The sequence below is a fragment of the Canis lupus genome, chromosome 17 (genome assembly GCF_048164855.1).
Source record: "Canis lupus baileyi chromosome 17, mCanLup2.hap1, whole genome shotgun sequence".
Taxonomy (NCBI): Eukaryota; Metazoa; Chordata; class Mammalia; order Carnivora; family Canidae; genus Canis; species Canis lupus.
In genome coordinates, this window is record NC_132854.1 from 12,072,569 (window position 1) to 12,091,354 (window position 18,786).

The 18,786-nt window shown below is 38.7% G+C and overlaps 2 protein-coding genes across 5 annotated transcripts in view; one reads left to right on the plus strand and one right to left on the minus strand.

Annotated features, from left to right (window-relative positions):
- The window catches only part of UBAC2 (UBA domain containing 2), a 179,510-nt gene that overhangs the window by 76,729 nt on the left and 83,995 nt on the right, over positions 1–18,786 (minus strand). The gene's annotated exons all lie outside the window — the stretch shown is intronic.
- GPR183 (G protein-coupled receptor 183) lies at positions 1,640–16,694 on the plus strand. Of its 3 annotated transcripts, XM_072782512.1 has the most exons (4): positions 1,657–1,789; positions 7,044–7,224; positions 9,690–9,859; positions 15,071–16,694. In XM_072782512.1, the coding sequence occupies exon 4, from the start codon at positions 15,101–15,103 to the stop codon at positions 16,169–16,171; it is 1,071 nt and encodes a 356-aa protein (XP_072638613.1). In that variant the 5' UTR covers positions 1,657–1,789; positions 7,044–7,224; positions 9,690–9,859; positions 15,071–15,100; the 3' UTR covers positions 16,172–16,694. The 3 variants fall into 3 exon arrangements, with proteins under 3 accessions (XP_072638614.1, XP_072638612.1, XP_072638613.1); XM_072782513.1 differs by lacking the exon at positions 7,044–7,224 and having other exon boundaries at positions 1,640–1,789; positions 15,073–16,694; XM_072782511.1 differs by lacking the exons at positions 7,044–7,224; positions 9,690–9,859 and having other exon boundaries at positions 1,646–1,789.

An 18,786-nucleotide genomic window follows, 5' to 3' on the forward strand; every position in this document is an offset into this window, starting at 1 on the left:
TATTTCCTAAGAATTTTTGCACTAGGAATTATCTTGGCGATCATTTACTTCAATACCTTTATTTTACAGACAGTGAGATGGAGGTCCAAAGATTTGTGTAAGTTGTTGCTCTTCTGTCTGTCAGTGTTCCTTTATAGATCTTCAGCCTTTTAGAGCTTAGAAGAACCAAGTATGCTTCTAGATGGAAAGATATCACTGAGGGGCTGAAGCCCCTTGGCCATTTTGACAGATCCTAGAGTGGAAGGTCTGAAGTCAGAGTTATAAATTCCTACCAAATGATTCAATTCTTTCTATATCATTCCTCAAAATAGTCGACCAGTTTATATAGGCACCTAAATCAGAAACAGCCTATTCCATTTTTTTATGATCCTAACTTTTGGAAACTACCTTTATAATTTGATTTGAAAGCTGTCTCCAGTAACTTCCTCTACTGGCCTTCCTTCTATTCTCTAGAGTCAGGAAGATTGACATACGCAACCTAAATTCTTTTCTGTGAGACAGTTTTCAAATACATGATGATGATCACTGCCCTGCCAAGCCTAAACATTCTCAGTTTATTAGATCATTTCTCCTAAGACTCAGGATCCAGACCCCTACCAGCATAGTCACAGTAGTCATCTATATGCCCTTCGTAAAATGCAGCACCCAGAGCTGACTGCGAATAGCCATATCAGTCCTGGGTAAGTGTAAATATCACCTCTCTCATTCTGACAACTATATGTCTATTCACTTAGCCTACATATAAATTGCACTGTGCTAGCCCTGTTACATAGTTGGTTTAAACTGAGCCAACTAGAACTATACGGTGAACACCATAGTCTCCATCCTATGCACAAAGTCTGGATTTTCAGCTATAAAATGTTCCCCTTTAACTCCTCCCTTGTCACTCCTGTGTCCATGCAGTCATAGATTGTGTCAGTTGGCCTCCTGCCTGAAAACATTGACTAGTCCTAGTACAATGCAAAAGAGCATCATTCCTACTCACCACAGAATCCTTTGCTTCTTTCTCATAAGCTGTTAAGATACAGAATGAGCAAACTACTCTCTGCAACAAGTTTCCAGGTAGACAGAATTATCATAGTCAACATTTCTAAAAAATATTTTATTTATTTATGAGAAAGAGGGGCGGGGGGAGCAGAGACACAGGCAGAGGGAGAAGCAGGCTCCATGCAGGGAGCCCAATGTGAGACTCGAACCCAGGGATCCAGGGTTACGCCCTGGGCCAAAGGCAGGCATCAAACCACTGAGCCACTCCACTGAGCCACCCAAGGACCCCCATTTTTTTTCTTCAAAAAAATTTTTAAAATCACTTTTACACAGAATATGGATACAAAGTCATTAGTAATTGTTTTTTTCTTTTTCTTTAAAACATTTAAAAACTCACACTTTTACACAGAATATGTATACAAAGTCATTAGTAATTGTTGGTTCTTTTTTTTTTTCTGGTTAAGGTTTATTGCTTAGTCTTCCCTTCAAAGAATTTTAATACTTAACTCTTTATTAAAAAAACTTACAAAGTTCCACAGATATTACCAAGGGGTTTTTGGATAATTATTCAAAAAAAAAGTCACTAACAGAAAAATTTCACTTCCTACTTGAAAAAAAAGTGCTCACGCATATATGAGGTTAAGTGATCGCTACACTATGCTCAGTCACAAGGTGACAGGAAAAAAAAGCCACCACCCATAAAAGGATGCCTGCATAATCTCTCTTAACAACATGCCAAAGTAAGCTACTTCAGTTGGGCAAACACTGCTACTCCATGGAGGCCCCAACAAGTCACTCAGAGGTAAGTACTACATACATATATATATATATTTTTTTAACAAAGTCTTTTGTAAAACTTTAAAAGCCTACTTAAGGAAGGTATATAGGAATAGAATCTATTCAATGGCAACTATACATTTCTAACAAAAACTGTATAATTAGTATAGTTTAGACTCTTTGATAACCGGCAGTTCTAATTAGCTAATATTGAGGTCGGTGAGAATAATGGATCATGCCAGAAATCTATGCTCAAAAAAAGGGTTTACTTTGTACTTCTGTGTGAACTCAAAATTGCAAAAAAACAGTATCCACTATAAATCAGTAAATAATGCCAATATTTCAGGATACTTTAGTATGAAAGGAAAGGAACAAAGTTGTTTTTAATTTTTTAATTTTTTTAAATTTTATATTTTATGTATTCATGAGAGACATAGAGAGAGAGAAGCAGAGACACAGGCAGAGGGAGAAGCAGGCTCCATGCAGGGAGCCCAATGTGGGACTCGATCCTGGGACTCGATCCTGGGACTCCAGGATCACGCCCTGGGTCGAAGGCAGGGGCTAAACCACTGAGCCATACAGGTGTCCCACAAAGTTATTCTAAAATGGAATATTCCTACACTTAAATGCATGTGTATACCAATTATTCAGCACAATTTAAAATAAAAGAGTCATTACATTCTACTATTTGACCATGTATCTATGTATATAAAGGTCTTTTCTATATCTCTATTACTTCTATACTTTCTGGCATTTCTCTGGAGAGAATCTCAGTACTAGAATTCCTTGGGCAAAGGTATAAATGTTTTTAAAGCTTCATATATAAATTGATATTTTTTGGTTTACAAAACATTTTAGCAATTTACCCTTCCACTAGTGACAGTTTGAGCTTTACTGCTTCTCAGCTAACCTGAGTATTTTAATTATAAATATAAACTGTTAATTTGATAAGTGAAAAATAAACCCATTGCTTGCTTTATATTTATTTGATGATCACAAAAGCTACACATGTCTATTTTCTCTAGAATTTCATGTGCCTAAAATAATGTCATAAAACAATAAGGTATATGCAATGATTTGCAATATTTATGTCCAGATTAGGAATGGAAGTAATAGAAATTTTTGGCAAAATATAAGCTGTGAGGAGACTTCCTCTAAAGGAAGGGGGGGGTGTCCTGGCGGGTATCACTCGAAGTACAACACAGTGCAGTGGTTCAGAGCATGGGCTCTGTAGTCAGGCTTGAACCTGGGCTTGATTATTTCTAGGCTGTGTGGCCTAGGGTAGTCTCTGACTTCAGTTGCTTCATTTGTAAAACGGGGAGTAGTAATACAGCTAAGTCCTTGTCACCCTGGCCATCACATAGTATATGCTAGAAAACTGCTATCATTCCCCCCTCCCTCTACCCATTAAACTACCAAAGGATGAATCCAATAGGCAGTTTCCTTGCCCCATTATTTTGTGAGAGTTATTTTTCTTAAACTTATTTGCAGATCTTTATAGAATATTTTACATAAAGATTGGGTCTGTGGAGGGTAAACATCTCACTGTGCTCACCGTCTGGACTCTGCATCTGCTAATATTTCAGTACATGCTTTCTCTCCAGGGCTTAATTGTACTTTTGGGACATAACATTGCAAAGAGCACACTGCTGCACAAAGCCTCCTCACTCACTGGCTTGCCATCTACCATGTGGCGATGGTGCTGGTAATGCCTCTTCTAAGTTACTTTCAATTGGCTTCCAAGAGCTTATTAGTAATACGACCAGTCATTTACTGGAATAAACACCACCTCAGGTCACTATATGACTTTCCTTCACTTAAGTAACCCATAGGCATTTATTAGCTATCTATTGTGGGATGGTTCTGAAACACTCTACGGGATAAGAATGTTGTAAGAGAGAAAGCCATGGTCCTTTTAAGGATGAGCGTTTAAAAGGAAGAGCTTCCCATCCAGCAGAGGAGTTTAGAAGTGAGGCTTCTCCCCCTGCCGTGAGTAAGGGCCTGCTGCAGCGTTCAAGGCCACAGAGTACAGAGCATGCTGAGGGTGTGCAAGCCCCTCCAGCCCATAGAACTCCTCAGCTTTTCAAGAACTCTGTAAAGTACAGGGCTTCAATGTCAGATGAGATAATACACATAAAATCATCTGGAAACTGTAGAGTTAACATGTCTTGAAAGCTCAAAGAGAAGAATAAAAATATTGTGTTAAATGTCTGCAAATACCTAAATAAGTAGTATAAAAATAAATTAATAGCATAAAAGCTATCCTAGGGGGTGCCTGGTGTCTCAGTTGGTTAAGTGTCTTCCTTGGGCTCAGGGGTCCTGGGATCAGCCCCTGCTCAGCAGAGAGTCTATTTCTCCCTCTCTGCCCCTCCCCCTGGTCATGCTTGCTTTCTCTCTCTCGAATAAATAAAATCTTTCTAAAAAATAAAAAAATGAAAGACGCTATCCTTGGTATTTACCATCTTCTTTCAGTCCAAATTGTTTTATGGAAATATTATTAAAAATAGTAAAATCTAAATTCATTTGTAAAACCTTTACTTGCTTTAAAATATGTTTCAAGTAAATTAATGAATGCCTTCGTTTAAATCAATATATTCCCTTCTTCTCCTCCCTTCCTCCATCTCCCCAGCTCTCCTCTTCTTTCTAGTTCAGACAGGATAAGTTGGTATGTGTTAAAGTTTTGAAAAATCTTCCTATTTTTACCTGTTTTCTACCAATAACACCAGATCATGTTGGAAACAGGAGCTAGGGATAAAACACTGCACCAAATGTGATTTCTGGAGTCAAACTGCCAGGATTGAATCCTGACACCTAACAGCTGTGTCTTTAGACACATCATGTAAAGGCTCTGTGCCTCAGTTTCACCACTGGAATGGGTTTGTGAAAATTCTGTGATGATTCAGTGAGTGAATAAATATGGAGTACCCAGAACAGTACCTGGAAGACAGTCTGCACTTCACAATACTGGTTACTATTACTAATCAAGAACTCTGATAAGGAACCTCTGACTGAGGATGGAGAAAGCTGGCACTCTGCTGTCCTGTACTGGGTAGTTATTGGGCCTCAGTCCTGGGTCAGCTGGAGATATACAAGATTCACAGTTCTTACTCAAAGGATTGCACCGGCTAGTGGGAAACAGAAAAATAAACCTAACAACACTGATGCTAATACAGAGCACAGTGTCCTCACAAGGATATTCCATGCTGCTTTTCTTGAGGGGTGCTGGTAAGAAAGCAGGAGAGGATAAAATCAAGGAAGTTTCTAGGAACAGTTGATTTTTAACTAAGTCTTGAAGGAAATAGAAGCAAAGGATTTGGGACAAAGGAAGGATGCCTGGGTTGCTCAGGGTTGAGAGTCTGCCTTCAGCTCAGGGTCCTGAGATCGAGTCCTGTATCAGGCTCCTTGCAGGAAACCTGCTAATCCCTATGCCTATGTTTCTGCCTCTCTTTCCATATCTCTCATGAATAAATAAAATCTTAAAAAAAAAAAAAAGGATACAGGACAAAGGAGAGGAGGCATCAGACAGAAGCAAGAGTGCCTAAAAAGCACAGAGCTGTGAGAGAACACAGGACATCAAAAAACTGCAAATAATTTAGTAAGGCTGGAGCCAGGGATCACAGGGAGAAGACGGCCAGAGAGCCAGCTGTGGAAGAAGACAGTGCAGTCACAAGGAAATCATGTGTCACGACTGAGAGCTTTCCATTTGCCCAGGGTGGTCGATAGGCTGCATTTGAAAGGCATCGTGAGAGTGGCAGCAGTAGCTCCAGGGAGAAGCAAGGGTGGTCTGAGGGCAGGCAGTGGGAGTGGGAGTCGTATAAGGACAGGCAGAGGGACAGACAAACCCACAGTGCAGTGGAGAGGTGGAGGGTGGGAGTCAGGAGGCTGAAGGCACAGGAACTGCTGATGGGAGGTGGTGGGTGAAGGAGCGCATGGAGCCCTGGACACCTCTGGGACTCCTAACCTAGCACCCACGCTGAGGGAGGACCCCAAGCAAATGACCTTATCTCTGAAATTCTGTTATCCACAAAGTAAGGATATTTAATGTTTCTGACTAATTTCCATGAGGTAAGAGACAAAAAACAAAACCTGAAACTCCCTTGAACTTTAAGGAGAAAAGGCACATATGTTTTCTAGAAACCTTCTGGACTTAAAGGATAAAGACTCTACAGACTCAGATCTTCGCTATAAAATCTTTTTAAATTATTCAATTATCCTACTTATAGGTCAAATCCTGCCACATGGAAACACAGTATTTGTCTTCCTCACACTGTAATGAGTATTACAGTGGGGTTCTTTTTTTTCTTACAACTCCTAAACATTACATTGTATAACTCTAGTCCTTTGTACTACCACCTCCTTTGTCTTCATGTTTGAGAACTTTCACACCATCCTCGTCAGTACTAAAGCTGCCAAAAGCCACACAAAGAAAATCAGTGAAAGGTGAAAGAAAAATAGCTGGAATATGTGAAACCCCAAATGTGCAAGTGGGTGTTTGATCAAATAATCCAAATGTCAGGCCCCTTCCCCTTTAATCCCAAGGTACATGTTTACAGAAGGTGACATGGTCTTCAGTGCCCACTAGGTCAGGATGCCAGAGGCACAAGTAACCTACAGATTGGCAAATGCTAGTTGGGTTTTGTTTTGTTGTTTGTTTGTTTGTTTGTTTTTCCTGGATCTTCAAAAAGTTCTCCATGGCCTTAGTAAGACTGTTGTCCTGTACTGGGTAGTTATTGGGCCTCAGTCCTGGGTCAGCTGGAGATATATAAGATGATGTTCTGCAGACCTCCTGAGAGGTGGTCAGAACCAGCCTAGGCCATGGCATCAGCGGCAGCATCACACTTTCCAAAAAAAGCGAGCTCCCAGGGGGCAGGCCAGGGAGGTTCTCGCATACAGACAACCACAGACAACACTACACTGAGCACACTCTGGCAGGTGTGACATTCTATCCTGACAAAGTACAAGCAGCTGTCAGTGTGTCAGCTTCCTGGACAATGTTCCCTATATCCTTCCCAAAAGGACTCGACCACAGTTACCTACCAAAATAGGACTCAAAGCTGGTTGGGGGAAAAAAATCACCTGAAAGTGTAGAAAGATTTGCTTCATTAAAGTGAACTGGGCGTGTGCTACCAGTGCAGCCGAGTGGCAGCTTACTGGAACACCCCTTCTGACTTTGCCCATGAAGTGACAAAAGGCTGTGCCCATGCTGCTCGTAGTCCTTCTGTGCCTTAGGTTTCTGTCCCCCAGCAGGAATTAATGTTTCCCACCTGCCTACTTTACAGGCAAATGGCCCACACAACTGCTCAGGTGATGATTTTTAGTCAACTAAAAAGAAGGTGAAAAAAAATCATTGGTTGAGTGCGAGGCCACCATGTGTGTGATGCTGGACCAAACTCAGATGTCTCTGATCAGTCAAGAAGGAGGAGGCTTTCTCAAGTAACTGACAAGTGCTCATAAAACTAGGTAACCAGAGGAAGAAGTAAAGCTTTCTTTTGTGTGTGGTGGGCAGGGGGAGAGGGGTGTTTATTCTCAAGGGCACTGTTAAACAGCCAAGGCCTGCTACTTGATACATCTGTGTTTGTGTAGTTCCTCAGCAGATCGAATCCTTATTGTTCCGCAGGACCCAAGCTTTCACCTATAATCTCCTTTCTCAAAGCTTTCATTTTTTTCCCCCACTCCAGAAACTCCTAAACCTTACCTCTCCTCCAGAAAATAGTCAAAGGACAATGTATCAAGAGAAATCAGAGAAAGATCAGATCAATCAACACTTATCATTTAACAACATACAAATATAATTCATATCTATGTGTCCACATTGTGTGGCTCTTCTGGTTTTTGAAAGCATGGTCCTGGAACTTCCTCTTTGGTGCATGTGGGCACTTGAGTGAGATCATCTTGATGTGTAAATATGGTCTCCAGCATACTTGGTCTTACAGAGAAGTCACCTCCTATTGCCTCACATGACTTGAACCATTCAAAGCAATGCTAAGGCCTGAATTTACACAAAATTACTAGAGGTTTAGCTCTTTTTCATTTAAGGTTGTTGACGGTTATTATGTGAATAAATTATCAGAGGTAAAAGCAACATTTCAGGAATCTTAAAGCAAAAACTAAAAGCTGGTATTCTCGTTCATACTAAAATCTTTGAATATAGTGGTTTTATTCTGTTTCTGCTACAAATAAAAGCTAAGATATCATTATCCAAGCAAGTTGGTACCAGGGTAAATACTTCCAGAGTACAAATTACATTAGAGCTTAGACAATTTTCTTAAATACTAAAAGATGAGTTTTGCTTTAGTTTCTGTGGCTAGAAAGAACTTGTCAGCTCATGTCAACATGTCCGGTTATGCAAAAATGAGATGATAATGTCTTAAGAAACGTTAGCTGCTCTAGTAGCAGTGAAGTCAACTCTAAACACACAAAGACCCACTTCCGAAAACATAAGTAAAAATACAGTGGAGGATATTTTGCTGTGGAAGAACATGCTGTTTTACATATGCTAGAATAGTAGCAGAGTTATCAATATTGCATTACAGAGACAAAACTGGGATAGACTCCTTTGCTTAATAACAAAAATGGCAAGAGAACTGGCATAGGTGGCTGCCAGGAAGGCTGTAGGTACTTCACTGTCAAGAGGTAAGGGGGTTCCTCAGATAGGACCTGAATACAGCCCCACACTTCATGCAGCCCAGTTACTAATTGTGCTCTTGGGGCAAAGTCTCAATCCTCATTCATGTCCCTCAGAGATGGGGGTATTAAGGACAGTTTCGTGACCACATACACCTTTCCACTAGAAAGCGTTATGAGGAAATTATAATTATTATAGATAAAAGTATTCCAAGGAAAAAAGAGCTAAACACTTCTTTGTGCTGTTCTCTAGGTAGTAAAATTATAAGACACAATACTTCCAAGTACAATACAGTATATCTATACTACTAACATGTCAGAAGCTGTTGTCTAATGATTATAAAAATGTAAAATACTTAAGAGGTGCTTGGCTGGCTCAGGCGGTAGAGCATGTGACTCTTGATCTGGGGATCATCAGTTCAAGCCCCCCGCTGAGTGTAGAGTTTACTTTAAAAAAAAAAAAAAAATTGGGATCCCTGAGTGGCTCAGTGGTTTAGTGCCTGCCTCTGCCTGTGTCTCTGCCTCTTTCTCTCTCTCTCTCTCTCTGTGTCTCTCATGAATAAATAAATAAAATCTTAAAAAAAAAAGATTAACTTATTTTAAAAATATTTAAAATGTATTAAAAAAATAAACAGATAAAGGAAGAAAAGGAGAAAGGGAGGTGGGAAGAAGTTAGTTATACCTGAAAAAAAAGATTAAAAGAGCAGTTTGCAATCCAAAGGTTGCTAAGGAGTATTGTAATCCAAAGAGCAAGCAGAACCCTGGTAGGTGTGAGAAGGAGCCACTGGAACAAGAGTGAGATAATGTCTCTTTAGATGGCAGCACATTCCCAACATCATACATACATCCATCAGTTTCAGGCTCTCCCATACTGAAAGATCTCCTCTCGGCATTTCCAGGACCTAGCATATGACAACACTAAAAGCAATTTTTGCTGAATAAAAGAATGGAGTAAGTCAAGGTTCAGGAAAGTAATATCAAATGGATTAGAGGAAGGTATAAAATAATACCTCCGAGGGAAGATATTAATAAACTAAGATTCATTCATCTGAGAATGTAATAACAATGGTCAAGCACATGAAAGCATCTTCCTCTCAATTTGGAAAACATAAAATTGACTAAAACTAGAGCATCAATAGCTTAGGACAATCAAGAACTAAGGTAATATGCTAGTGTCACTAACAAAATCAACTTTCGAGAGCTTATCAAACATCCAAATGACCAGATTTGAAGACTGCCTTGGTTCGTCTTTACCAAAGATCATTTCTGAGCCATCCTATTTACATGACCACATTGTGCAGGTGTCTCTCTGATTGACTCAGCACGAAGGTGAGCAGTAAGAGGCGCATCAAGAGTCTTTCCCTCAGGGTTCTACGCTATCCCAGAAGTGGGAACTCCACCGTCCTCAGAAGAATTATTCCCCTGCTCTGGAGCGGCTGGGCCACATTGTTCCCGGGCTGTTTATTTACAGGTAAGAATGGTTCTTAAAGCCTGGATGACTTTGAAACCATAGGCTCTTAGTTCTATGAGCTGCCCCTGCCAAGCAAGGACGGGACAGAGTAGGAGACCCAAAGCCTGGTTGCCACGAAGAAGCATCCAGCATGACCTTTTAACTTGTATGACATGCAGTTTTCTCACACGGCAAGTAAGTAGGTGAGAGCAGTACTTAGCCCACAGGCTTACTGTGAGAGTGCTTCCAGATAGGGCTTCAAGGTAGGCGCCTAATAAAAATTCATGCATCAACCCAAATAAAGTGCACTGAAGGACCACCTCTGAAATGCATTGCAGATGATAAGGTTTTTGTAAGAAGAACTGACCTAAAGAATTTTTTTTTATTTTAAGAATTGTTTTTCTTAGATTAAGTTATTTATCTAGTTCCTCATTTCATAGGCAATTCATGTTCGGTATTAGAAATTTAAAGGTATATGGACAAAACTCAAAAATGACTTGTACAAAATTATGTTTTGGCATACATATCCATACAGGTGTGTATGGATTGTGTATAATTGCTTTTCCTTTCCCCGAAGTGATATGTTGTGTAATCTGCTTTCCTTACTTAATATACGTCTCTGCCCAGTAACAGGCACCCACACTGCCACTTCCAGTGACTGCAGAGTATTCCACTGTATAGCTATCTCATAAGGTATTAACCAATCCCCTGATGATGGACATTTGATTTGTTTGCAAATTTTCATCTTTATAATTAACATCATGTTAAATATTCTTGAAAATCAAATGTTCTGCAACCCCTGCCATTTCTGGCTCTAATGGGTGCCATACTTCATTCAGTAAGAAGTTGGATACATATTTACCACATGGCAACAATGCACGTTCTTCTCTGAGTCTCACATTAACATAACTTTTCTCATCTCTGCAATAATATTTATTCATATGGAGAATTTCTATCCCAGCATGTATTTCAAAAGCATTTCCTGAATCTACCGAGAAATATTCCTCAAAATAAAACAAACATGTTGAGATTTTCAGAAAAAAATTTTCACAGAAAGTACAAAAATAAAAGTTCTTGCTACCTGTTCCTTAAGTTACAGCCCCTGTCTGGGATTTTCACATCTTTGTGTCTAGTCTCAGTTCTTGAAAAGTTACTTCTCACATAAAGCCTTTCCCAACTAAGCGGATAAAGGTTTTTCTACTTTCATTCCACAACTGCAATTTCCATGATTCAAGAAACATTTTTTTTTCTGCACAAAATAGAAAGTCCATATTTGTTGGGTTTTTGTTTTGTTTTCAAATTTATTAATTTCTGTAATTGTCATTTTCTTCTACTTTCCTCGGGCAAACAATTCTCTTCTAGCTTCCTGAACTGTATGTTTATCTATTTTCAATCTTTTTTAAAAAATGCTTTCACAAGCACACAGAGTTGAGTCACTGCGCTGTACACTTGAAACAAATGTAACATGTGCTAACTAGCTCAAATAAAAATTATTTCAGAATAAAAATCTGCAAATAAATGCATTCAGGGCTCTCCGTTACTTCTGAGATTAACACTTCATCTGAATCCCACAGTTAGGCATAAAGTATTTTAGTCATTTTGTTCTAAGTACTTCAAAATTCCCACTCTCATTTCTTAACCCATGAGTGCTTAGAAACATATTTTTTTAGATTCCAAATTTATCCTTTATTTTTTTATCATTCATTTCTAATTTAGTTGCCCTGTAGTCTCTGGCATGTCAGCTGCTAAATTAACAGTTTTCTGAAAGTTCTGAGTCCCTCTGATGACCTCGTACATAGTCAAATTTGCAAAAATGCTCATGTACAAATTCTATAAGGTCACAAATTCTATAAGGTCACATTGGGTAGATCTAAGTCTCTAATCTCTTTTTTATCTGGCATAGTCCAATAAAGATGTGCTAAAATCTCCCACTATGGTTGTGAATTTGCCAATTTCTCCTTTAAATTTTGCTGTTACATGCACAATTTAAGATTATTTTTATGTTTTTTGTGAACTGTTCTTTTTACCTTCTATAGTGACCCTCTTCATCCCTATTAATATTCAATTTGCCTTAAAGTCTGTTTTTTCTTTTCTTTTTTTTTTTTTTTTTTTTTTTTAGTATTGCTACTCTGGCTTTTCACTGACGGATTTGCCTGATACACATTTTCCCGTGTTTTTATTTTCAACCTGAGTCATTTTTTGAGTTGTATCTCTTCTAAGCAGCATACAGCTGGATTTTTCTTTTTTACAAATCCAAACTGACAGTTCTTTTAATAGGTGAGTTCAATCCATTTAAATTTCTTTCTCATTATCAAGAAAGAAATTATCTTTCTTGATTAATAGAATGTACTACTTCCATTTTTGTTCCCTTTTGCTTTAGGTCATATTTCCTTTTTTTTTTTTTTTTAAATAAATTTTTGTTTATTTATGATAGTCACACTCAGAGAGAGAGAGAGAGGCAGAGACACAGGCAGAGGGAGAAGCAGGCTCCATGCACCGGGAGCCCGACGTGGGAGTCGATCCAGGGTCTCCAGGATCGCGCCTTGGGCCAAAGGCAGGCGCCAAACTGCTGCGCCACCCAGGGATCCCTAGGTCATATTTCCATAGTTTAACAGTTAACCTATGTATGTGATGCACACCTATAATATTATAACATTATTCTCTGATAACCCCCACTGTGTGTTAGTTTCACTGTGTAAGATTGTTAGAACTAGAGGCACCCGGGGTGGCTCAGCAGTTTAGCACCGCCTTCGGCCCAGGGCTTGATCCTGGAGACCCAGGATCGAGTCCCACGTCAGGCTCTCTGCATGGAGCCTGCTTCTCCCTCTGCCTGTATCTCTGCCTTTCTCTCTCTCTCTCTCTCTGAGTCTCTCATGAATAAACAAAAATCTTAAAAAAAAAAAAAAAGATTGTTCGAACTAAGCAATCAGAGGAGCAGTTGGTGCTTTGATATGGCTAGGGATAGAGTCTTTCTCTTTTAATATAAACATCATCACTAGATATATTGAAATTTTCCCTAATTTTGCTGAGTTTCAGATGAGATTTGTGCATAGAAACTGTCCTATCAGAATATTTTTCTTTTAAAAATAATTTCACAGAATTTATTGTTCTGCTCTTCCTAAGTTTTATCAAAGTTCAGCCCCATATAAGGAGTTTTATTGTAGTTTCCCACTTTTCGATGTAGGACTTGAAATTTCATCTTAACATTATTTATCACAAGAAAAGAATTGGAAATAATTCATCAAGGGAGTAGCTAAGCAGATTATGCATGAACACACTGGAATACTGTAGAAATATCCAATGTCTGCATGAGATCTATATATGACAGATCTATAGATTATACTGGTCCATGGCCATGTTAAGTGGATAAAGCAGAACACAAGACACCATATGTGTAATGCTTACTAGCATGCAAAATACAGGAATGTACACCGCATGCATCAGTGGGGTACTTGGGAAATGATCTAGTTCAGAATTAATCTTTCCCCCTTAAACAGCTTAAGTTTTTTCTTTCTCTTTCGTCGTTTTTGTCGTGGTTGTCGTGGTTACCATCTTCTTCTTTTTTAAAAGAAAACCTAACTTTCAGTTCCTAACAAGGCCTTAGCTTGTTTCTCATACTTTTTAGGTTAACACAAATCAGATCACTGTGGTAAATTCATATTTCACTAAATAAATGTAACTGATTTCATTTCCTGGCAGTGATATGCATTTGCCCCCCCCACAGAAAAAAAAAAAAAAAGTCCAACTGAAATTCAATTTAAAAGCAGAATTTTACTCTCCTCAGAAATGTGGGTGCTGCACATGATTTTGTTCTTAACCAGACAGTGAATCAGGAAAAAAAGGGGATATTTCTGCCTAAAAAGTTAGTGCATCCCCTCTTCCCACAAAAATATATTTGCTCTATTTAGATGGTTATATTTCCTTTGCCAGAGCTTTGCCAAAATCACCAAATTGTGAGTAAAAACATAAATTTTATTCTTTGATCTTTTATTAAATAGGTAAACATATTACATATCACAGATTTTTTTTCCTTTTGAGGGTACTTCTTAATAATCCCCTTTATCTATTTCACTTATACTCCCCACCTACTTCTCTGGTTAACTACCAGTTTATTATCTGTATTTATGGGTCTGTTTCTGCTTTTTTGTCTTGCATTTCAGACTCCACATATAAGAGAAATCATCTGGTACTTATCTTTGACTTATTTCACTTAGCATAATCCCCTCTAGATCTACCCATGCTGTTGCAAATGACAAGATCTCATTCTTTTTTATGGCTGAGTAATATTTCAGTGCGTGTGTGTATGACTAGTATCTATTCACCTATCAGTGGACACCTGGGTTGCTTCCATATCTTGGCTATTGTAAATAGTGCTAAAATAAACATAGGGGTACATATATCTTTTTGAATTCATATTTTCATTTTCTTTGGGTAAATACATGATAGTGGAATTACTGAATTGTGTGGTATTTCTATTTTTCTTTTTTTTTGAGGAACCTCCATCCTGTTTTCCAGAGTGGCTGCACCAGTTTGCATTCCCATTAACAGTGCACAGGGGTTCCCTTTCTTCTGCATTCTCACCAACACTTGTCTTTTGGATACTAGCATTCTGACCAGTGTGAGGTGATACCTCACTGTGGTTTTCATTTGCATGTTCCTGATAATTAGTGAGGTTAAGTATCTTTTCATGTGTCTGTTGGCCATTTGTATGTGTTTTTTTTTTAAGATTTTATTTATTTATTCATGATAGACATAGAGAGAGAGAGATAAAGAGAGGCAGAGACACAGGCAGAGGGAGAAGCAGGCTCCACACTGGGAGCCTGACGCAGGACTCAATCCCGGACCCCAGGATCGCGTCCTGGACCAAAGGCAGGCGCCAGACAGCCGAGCCACCCAGGAATCCCCCATTTGTATGTCTTCTTTGGCAAAATATTTATTCAGGTCCTCTGCTCATTTTTAATCAGATTACTTTTGTTTTGAGTCAGAGAAGTTTTTTATATATTTTGGATATTGACCTCTTATTAGATATATCATTTGCAAATATCTTCTCCCAATCACTAGGTTGCCTTTAAAGGTTTTGCTGATGGTTTCCTTTACTGTGCAACACATCACAAGATTTTTAAAAATTATATAAATCTTAAAATTTTAGATGTTAGATCTATAAAAGGGAGTTTACATTGTTTTTACCTAAATATGCTTTTAATCAAAAGTACTCTTCTTGGTTCTTCCTAGAGATTCTGCACACCATTAACGGATACAAAAATGGACAATTTAACTACACCCTCTGCAGCTACTCAGGGAAGTGACTGTGATCTCTATGCACACTACAACACAGCCAGGATACTAATGCCTCTGCATTACAGCATTGTCTTCATAATTGGGCTTGTAGGAAACGTGCTAGCCTTGGTGGTTATTATTCAAAACAGGAAAAAAATCAACTCTACCACTCTATATTCAACAAATTTGGTGATTTCTGATATACTTTTTACCACTGCCTTGCCTACACGGATAGCCTACTATGCACTGGGCTTTGACTGGAGAATCGGTGAGGCCTTGTGTAGGATAACTGCTCTTGTGTTTTACATCAATACATACGCAGGTGTGAATTTCATGACCTGCTTGAGCATTGACCGGTTCTTTGCTGTGGTGCACCCTCTACGGTACAACAAGATGAAAAGAATCGAACATGCAAAAGGCATTTGCATATTTGTCTGGATTCTAGTATTTGCTCAAACACTCCCACTACTCATAAAACCTATGTCAAAGCAGGAGGAAGAAAGGACTACATGCATGGAATATCCAAACTTTGAAGAAACAAAATCTCTTCCGTGGATTCTGCTTGGTGCATGTTTCATAGGATATGTGCTTCCTCTTCTAATCATTCTTGTGTGCTACTCTCAAATCTGTTGCAAACTCTTTAAAACTGCCAAACAAAACCCACTGACTGAGAAATCTGGTGTAAACAAAAAGGCTCTCAACACAATTATTTTTATAATTGTTGTGTTTGTTCTCTGTTTCACACCTTACCATGTTGCAATTATTCAACACATGATTAAGAAGCTTCATTTTCCTGATCTCCTGGAATGCAGCCAAAGACATTCATTCCAGATCTCTCTGCACTTTACAGTATGTCTGATGAACTTCAATTGCTGCATGGACCCTTTTATATATTTCTTTGCATGTAAAGGGTACAAGAGAAAGGTTATGAAGATGCTGAAGCGTCAGGTCAGTGTGTCAATTTCCAGTGCTGTGAGGTCAGCCCCTGAAGAAAACTCACGTGAAATGACGGAAACTCAAACAATGATACATTCCAAGTCTTTAAATGGAAAATAAAAAGGATTAAATCTTGGATTTATAGCAAAGTAGACTGTATGATGAACTTTGCCAGACTTTTCTTATAAAGCAAAATGATTGTTTAACTTCCAAATAGGATTCATGTAAATTCCTTTCATTGGGCATGAGCTCCCATCTCCGACTTGGAAGTAAACTGATATATATTATTTTTTACACTCAAGAAAACAACATAAAGCAAAGTTCTAATTTGTAAATGGAATACTATACCAAAAGGGAGGCTAACTCTCAGTGTAAAAAGTTTTGTGTTAATAAAAAATTTAAGCATCAGTATTTCCTGCCAATCATTTGGCAAAAGAAGACTGTAAGACTGTATATTGCCCATGTAAAAATGTCAATATTGTAATATGTTTCTTTCTTTACGGTAACATATTATTTTGATCCATACTTCTTTCAATCTTAGACTTTCATCTCAATAACATTGGTGTTTTGTTTTGTTTTGTTCTGAGTTATAAAATTTTGTTTCAAAGAACTCTTTTGGAATAAAGAGCAGGATACTACAAAATTAAGAGTATGTCTTTCAATGCCTACTTATAGGTAGAACAGAATTAGCAATAGATAGATTTGGATGACAACGTTTTAAGTAATGATGATGACAGAGTCAATGAAAACACTGAGCTCTTTCCCAAGCAGCCAGCAGAGTAGTTAGGGCCCACAGGTCAGGCACATGACAAAGATTTTATGTGGAGGTACCCACTGGGAGGAGGGTCCACTTGCTGAATTCTGCTTAGGAATAAAATAATTTGCAAATATGCTTGGTTTTTCTTGGGTATCTAGGGGATCATTTCATTTCTTTTTTATTCATAGGTTAGTAGTACCCTGATCTGTATTTCAATGGGCTGGGTTACCAGAAAGGGCAAAGAGCATGAGCAGCAGAAGGCATAGTTGCCACCTGCTTAAATAAGATAGGGGACAGGAATCCCTGGATGGCTCAGCAGTTTAGTTCCTGCTTTTGGCCCAGGGTGTGATCCTGGATACCCGGGATCAAGTCCCACGTCAGGCTCCCTGCATGGAGCCTGCTTCTCCCTCTGCCTGTGTCTCTGCCTCTCTCTCTCTCTCTCTCTCTCCCTCTCCCTCTCTCTGTCTTTCATAAATGAATAAACGAAATCTTTAAAAAGGAAAAAAAGGGGACAAAATGCCCAATTATAAACTTAGAGTTGCCAAGATTCTCTCCAACATTATATATATATTTGCTCACATAAATACCTCAGCATGAATTGTATGACCTTTGCAAGTATAGTCACCCTAGTCTGTCAGCTCAATTTTGTTTTACTAAGTCCTCAAATTACTTCAATATAGTATGATTTTAGCAGTAATACCGATTTTGATGATAGAACATAAAGAAATGACACACTGGGGTGGCCCCGGTGGCGCAGCGGTTTGGCGCCGCCTGCAGCCCGGGGTGTGATCCTGGAGACCCGGGATCGAGTCCCACATCGGGTTCCCTGCATGGAGCCTGCTTCTCCCTCTGCCTGTGTCTCTGCCTCTCTCTCTGTGTCTCAATGAATAAATAAAATCTTCAAAAAAAAAAAAAAAAGAAATGACACACTGTATCATGAGTCATACTTCACATTTTTCTTAGGCTTTATATCCTAGAAATCTTTTCTTTCAAAATCTTATCTTACTCATTTCAAACTTTTACCTTGTAAGAAAATTCATCTTTATGGTTGAGTCAATACTATTTACTGAGTACTTTAAGATTTGTATTATGTGTATTTCACAAAGAGCTACCTGACCTTGAAGACACTGACCAAAAAAAGGCATTGATCTTTTTAACACCTGATGGAGACAGGTTGAAACTACATGGAGGGAAGTCAAGATCTTAGGACCTTTTCTTCCCTCCACATATAAACTCCCCAAGTAAAGGAGAAGAAAGGGCAGACGACTACATACATGCTATACAGGGCAGAGTGGCACTTACATAGTCATTTGAATTGGATCCCAAAAGAAAAATTGTAATGAAAGCTACTGAAGGAAAATCAAAAATAGAGCCACCATAATTTCAGAGAATCTCTATGGTGCACAAGTTCGATGATGACACTGGAGCAGAGACCAGCTTACATGTGAGCCAACATGTTGCTTCACAGAAGATGAGAAAGTCCTCTCTGCGCTAAGGATCTTAAGATGTTTCAAACAAGAAAGTAAATATCTATGTTACTTGGCAAATGGGTAACACATTATTTTTATCTGTTTAGTTTTCTGCCTTCTACCTCCATTCTAACACAAACCTATATAAATGATTTTTTCCAATCAGTAGCCATATTACCAAAAAGGTAAACTTTAAACCTATCTCCAACTAATTAAAAAAAAAAAAGAAGAAGAAGTCTGTACTCCAGTCAAATCCAGCTATTCACTCTCCTTCAAAAGGCCCTTATTGCCTATTTCATTCATGAAGCCATAGTTTGTTTATATCTGGCCTTTGGGCACCCTTACACTATCTGGGATTATTAGTTGGCTTTACATTTTTTTCCCTCATGGAATATGTAAACCTGGAAAAAAGGGACAGTTGTCATAAAATCTTTGTATTCTGGAGCAGCCCGGGTGGCTCAGAGGTTTAGCACTGCCTTTGGCCCAGGGCCTGATCCTGGGGACCAGGG